General features: G+C 39.0%; 1 protein-coding gene across 1 annotated transcript; it reads left to right on the forward strand.

The window, feature by feature from the left end:
- The first annotated feature begins 1,495 nt into the window (after positions 1 to 1,495).
- Positions 1,496 to 6,038, forward strand: LOC146886458 (uncharacterized). The gene is made up of 5 exons (XM_085673457.1): positions 1,496 to 1,881; positions 1,963 to 2,097; positions 2,166 to 2,235; positions 5,074 to 5,285; positions 5,669 to 6,038. The coding sequence occupies exons 1-5, from the start codon at positions 1,496 to 1,498 to the stop codon at positions 6,036 to 6,038; spliced, it is 1,173 nt and encodes a 390-aa protein (XP_085529583.1).
- The last annotated feature ends 245 nt before the right edge of the window (positions 6,039 to 6,283 follow it).

The following is a 6,283-nucleotide window of genomic DNA, read 5'->3' on the forward strand; positions in this document are numbered from 1 at the left end:
AACAAATTTCCAAGTTCATAAGTTCAAGCTTGGATGGCACTTCATCAACTCAATGGTATCCAACCAATGGAAACAATTTGTAATGGAAGATAGAGGTTGGCTTCATCAAATTAGGGGGATAATGTTGACATGTGAAGCCTGGATGGTGTGTTTCATGAAGATTTCATGAAGCTTTATTGAACTTTCTTGAAGTCATTGCTTTGGAATCATGCTACATTGATGAAGCTATGGAGATTTGATGTTATTCATGTTGAACAAGTCTTGAACGTGTGCCTTCCATATGGATCAATCACTAGGAAAACAAGCTTGATGTTTGTAATTCACTTTGTAGACCTTTTAGCATTCATTAGATGTATAGGGTCTTTATTGAGTCTTTTGATCTGTTAAAATATTTTTCAACAGGTTAAAATGTGTCTTTTAATCTGTTAAATGGATTTTCAACAGGTTAAAAGGTTAGCTGCAGTAGTTTTAAACAGTGACATATTCAATCAGTTTATTTACTTTTTAATCGACTGATTTCACTTAAGTTAAGTGAAATCAACTGATTGATTTGAAAATCAACCTATTGAATTTTGTAACAGTTTGACTATAAGTGTTGTGATCTTGGAGCTGGTGAAGATTGATCTTGGATCAATTCTTGCAGCATTTTGCTTATGTTTGAAGCTTGGAGAAGGTGTTTGTGGTAGACATGGTTGTGCTACCACTGGTGTTTGATCTTTCTCAAGCTTTGTGTGTGTGCTTGGTGGTTTTTCAAGTCTACAAGAGGTGTCTCGCTATGCTATTGTGATTCTTGTGTGATTCAATAATCTTTTGTGTGTGTTTTTGCTTATTTTGAAAGTTTAACAGTGTAAACTTTGTAAATCTTTCAAAATAGTGCAAAGTTAGGCTCTGGTTGCCTTAACAAAGTGGATGTAGCTCAAGTTTGAGTGAACCAGTATAAAAATCTTGTGCATTAATATTTTCTCTAACCTTTCTCTCTTGCATTATCATTCAAAGGTTAAAGAATTTGGATTTAAACCATCTTTTTTATATTCTTGTGTTTTGATGGCATCTATAGCATTGAGCATGTTTGTATAACTCATTGGAACCTGTCTTGATTGATCTTTTACATTGTTCTTGCTTTAACTCACAAATCTGTATTTTTGTATTTTTCCCAGTATTTCAGTCGATTATTTTTTTGATTCAATTGATTGATTATACCAGTACAACATTTGTCTAGTAAAATCAATCAACTAACTCTATTTTTGATCGATTGAAAATATACTATCCAGAGGTGTTTGCATCCAAACTTGGTGATCGAATTGATTCAAATTAAAACAGTTTTAAACCTTCTAAAGACACTCTATTTTTTAACTAGCCAATTCAACCCCCCTTCTTGGCATTTCAACCATTTCAAAACTTACAACTACCTCCTCCACCCCGACAGGCATATGTGCCCGATATCGCTAGGCCGATAGAGGCTATGGCTGCAGCCTTGACCCAATAGAGTAATGCTATGTTGTACCAGCATGAGGCTTCGATGCAGCTCCAAGAGGCATCTCTTGAGCAACAACAATTGGTTATGCAGCAAATGGAGGCTGCAAGGATAGCTTTTGAGGCCGCCCAAAGGCAGCATATAGAGGCCCTTAGGCAGTTGGAGGAGAACAGGGCAGCTGGTCCCTCTAGAGCTCCACAGGCTCAACCCCAAGAGTGGAGTTTGGAAGACTTTCTGGTGCATCAACTTTCCAAGTTTGATGGCAAGACTAGTCCAGATCAAGTTGATCAGTGGATCAAGGATATCGAGCGAATCTTTGATGCCAAAAGATGTCCTGATGAAAGCAGGCTTGCCTACATTGTGTATATGCTCACTGAAGAGGCAGAGCATTGTTGGGCCAGCATGAAGTATGTCATGGAAGAGAAGAGGGAACAAATCACCTAAGAAGCCTTCAAGAAGAATTTTGTCTCTGAGTACTTTCCTGATAGCGTGAGATACGGTAAGGAAGTGGAGTTTCTTGAGCTGACCCAAGGAAGCAAGTTTGTGGCTGAGTATGCAAAGAGATTTAAGCACTTGGGACATTTCTACACCATGCCATTAGATGAAGAATGGCATTGTAGAAAGTTTGAGAATGGTCTCTAGGGAGACATCATGTTAATGGTGGCACCACTCTCCATCAAGGTCTTTGCAGCTTTAGTGGAGAGAGCTCGAGTTATGGAGAGGATGAAGTTGAGGCTCAGCAAAGTCAGCATCAACAAAAGGTTAGTTGATCATCTAGGTTCAAACCTAAAGTAAAGGAGAGGAAGAAACCTTATGCTAGGCCGCAACCTCAAGTGGCTAAGGGGTTCCAATCTTAGCAGTTGTTTGTGCCTAGGTGTTATTAGTGTAATGGGCCATATATGAGGAGAGCATGTCCCCAATTGGCAGATACGCGAAAGTGCCATCGTTGTAGGAAGCTGGGGCATTTCATCAGGGATTGTCCCTCTCCTAGAGGGTCTATGATGAGGCCCCCGGTGCAAGCTCAATAAAAGAGGGGAGGTAGTAGGCCTTAGGCTTTAGGCAGAGGTTTTACTATAGCTAGAGCAAAAGTGGCCAGTTCAGGTAATTTAGTTTTTGGTTGTTATATGATTGTTGGAAAGAGTTTGTGTAACATCCCTAAGGAATATTACTAATGTTTAATAAATAAAATAGAAATGAAAATAAAACCTCATTTAATATCATACCCTTTCCCAAAACACGGGAAATTAAGAACTTTAATATAACATAATTCATATGTTCGCAATTACAGTATTACCAAAATCTATCAAAATTCAACATAATAAATTTTACATCAAAAGTCTAAATATAAAAATCCGTTCAAAAACCCAAGTAGCCCCTGCACTCCGCCTTTAAGCATCTCCTGGCCCACTTGTCAAATCATCTGCTCCCGTAACAAGTTATCCGATCATCGCCACACACACACAAAAAGGGTGAGTTATGCCAAGTATATAAAAATATACATGAAATAAATATGCCACCCATCCTAAAAATAACATGACTAAATATTTCATTGTTTTCAAATTACCCATCCATGATCTCATAGTCCTTCATGAGTCATATACATGAACTAGGTCTTGGGACTTTACTGTGCTCCCACGAAACTAACCCATTTGTGGTCCAACCCTGTGAGCCTATCCTGCTCATAGTCCTGCCCTATAGACTCCTCGTCTGTAGTAAATCATCCAAGCCTTCTTAGCTTGGACCTTGGCATGCACGCAATCACCATACTGTGGACTCCTCGCCCAATAGCAGCCGACGGGAACCTAACAGTTCCTTGCCCATCCTGCGTCCGACGCATGTAATCACCATACTAAGGACTCCTCGCCACTTAGCAGCCGACGGGAACTACACAGTTCCATGCCTATCATGCGTCCAACCATCAAACACATCCCAAACCTCTATTGGACTTAGTCCTTCAAGTCCAAACACCACAAACACAAGCATATAATTCCTCTATTTAAAAATCTCACACTCAAACAGTCTTATGTCGCACAAAACCACTAAACTCGGAGTACACTCACTTCGCTTAGGCGAGCCAATCTCGTCTAAGCGAGACTGTATTTCGCCCAAACTCAACCTTGGTCGCCTGAGCGAATTGCTCGAGTATAAACACTAAAAGGATTCCTGCAACTCTCGCCTAAACAAGAAGGAGTCGCTTGGGCGAAACTTGTAGAGTTTTGCCACTGCTCGTGCACCAAAGACACCAAACCAATGCCAATTTACAATACACTCATGTTCATTCAATCTGTATCATCAATCAAACTATAAAACACATTGTAAACATGTTTGAATCCTCAAAATGCAGAAATTGACCCTAAATCAAATAACAGTACTCGAAACCCTCATCATATTCTTGTTTCATACCCAAAAGAATTTATACTCCACATTCTTTTCCCAAATTCTCAATTGCAGCGTACATTATACCAGAAACCACAACACATAAAATTCCAATTTGAGAACCAAACGCAGGAACACAAACCATATAAAAATACACATAATTTCAGCACCCCTAACCTGGAATTATCTTCTCCTCAAGCCTCCTTCCAATTCTCCTTTTGCGCACCCAAACTCACCACTCACAACCAAATTTTCGTTCTTCTCTCAGAGTCAAAGATCAGCACTGCCAAAACCCCTCTTTTCCCACAATTTTCCCCTTTTATATGTGTCTTAATTAAGGGTTTAAAGACTAAAACGAAAAAGGGCTTAATGGGGTGTTAAATTCTCATTCAAGGGTAATTATTTGATGGTTTTTCAGCCCCTCTTGGCTGCCCTCCCTCTACCTTTTCACATCCACCCCAAACTGGATTTAGCAAAAATAAAATAAAATCTACCTTATGTCCATCAAGGTTTGAACTCATGACCCTCCATTCATAATGCCAAAGCACAACCACTATGCCAATTCACATTTGGTGATAACTATTAAAAATCCTATGATTATAATATCACTCACTAGTCACAATTTAGTACCAAAATAATACTAAATCAAATAACACACAAAACGGCATACACAGGACTCGAACCCAAGTCCTCTCACACAATTAAGTACTCTCAACCACTTGCTAGTACTTTTCCACATCACATCAAACAATATGTAATGACATAAAGGCTCTTCCTACTCGCATTTATTAATTAATTAAATATTTAATTAATTAATTTTCACGGGTCTTACAGTTTGTATGATGTATGATTCTAAAGCGACACATTCTTTTTTGTCAAAGTCTTGTGTGCAAGAGTTGGATTTGTCGGTGTGTGAGCTGCAGTTTGATCTTGTGGTATTTATTCTGACGTCGGGTTTGGTCAAGACATGGTCTCTGTGTGCAAGATGTCCTGTGGAGGTAAAGGGGTGCATGTTTAAAGTCAACCTTATATGCCTACCTCTACAAGGGTTAGATGTAATCTTAGGAATGGATTGGCTATCTGCCAATCACATTCGTATTAATTGTTGGGAGAAGAAGTTGTTGTTCTCCAGCTTAGAGGAGCTTGAGTTGTTATCTTCGCAAAGTGTTTTGAGGGAGATTAAGGAAGGCGCTTAATGCTTCATTATCTATACTCACTTGAAGGTTGAGAGAGATGACAGAATAACAGTCATACCTATTATGCAGGAGTTTGAGGACGTGTTTCCAGAGGAAGTACCTGGAATACCTCCGAAGAGAGAGGTGGAGTTTTCCATTGGTATAGTACTAGGAGCGGGTCAAGTATCGATAGCTCCTTATCATATGGCTCCAGCGGAGTTGGTGGAGCTAAAGAAGCAAATAAAAGAGTTTTTAGAGAAGTAGTTCTTCCGACCGAGTGCGTTGTCGTAGGGAGCACCAATGTTGTTTGGTTAAAAAGAAGGATGGTAGCTCAAGATTGTCTGTGGACTACCAACAACTAAACAAGCTGACTATAAAAAATAAGTATCTCATGTCGAGGATAGATGAACTTATGGATTAGTTGCATGGAGCGTCGATGTTTTGAAAGATCATCTACGATCAGGGTACCACCAGATTCTGGTAAAGGTGGAGGATGTCCATAAAATGACTTTCAGATTCAGATATGGGCACTACGAGTATGTGGTTATGCCTTTTGGTGTGACCAATGCTCCAACCTTGTTCATGGACTACATGAACAAGATCTTTAGGTCATTCCTAGATAAGTTTGTCGTGATTTTCATAGACGACATACTCATTTATTCCAAGACTCACAAGGAGCACACGAAGCACTCAAGATAGTGCTTGGTATCTTGAGGGATAAGCAATTGTATGCCAAGTTGTCTAAATGTGAGTTTTGGATGGAGAAAGTGCAATTCTTGGGGCATGTGATATCGGCGCAAGGACTAGCGATAGATCTGGCTAAGGTGGAAGTTGTGATAAAGTGGGAACATCCTAAGTCTGAGATCAAGAGCTTTGTAGGTTTAGCTGGCTACTATAGGAGGTTCATAGAGGGATTCTCCAAGATTGTGGAGACCCTTGGTGATCACAAGACGACGAAGATGTTGTTGTGTAGTTTAGGCTTGTTGGTTATTGCTCTTTTGAGCATCTTTTGAAAAACTGGTCTTATGTAATTCCTTGCTCTTTTGAGCAATCTTTTGTCAATCTGATTTATGTTTTAAGACATGTTTATGATGTTGTGTTGTGTTCAGCACTTCTATTTTAATTATATTTACTCTATTTTATTATGATATGTGATGCTTTATTTATTAGAGTTATTTTATTAAATGGTATGCCATCATTAAATTTATTTAAAAAAATCTGGAATTTTTTTTATGAAAAAACGAAAGTAAAAACAGAA

The sequence above is a fragment of the Vigna unguiculata genome, chromosome 5, assembly GCF_037176805.1.
Source record: "Vigna unguiculata cultivar grain cowpea cultivar isolate G323 ecotype 2 chromosome 5, ASM3717680v1, whole genome shotgun sequence".
Taxonomy (NCBI): Eukaryota; Viridiplantae; Streptophyta; class Magnoliopsida; order Fabales; family Fabaceae; genus Vigna; species Vigna unguiculata.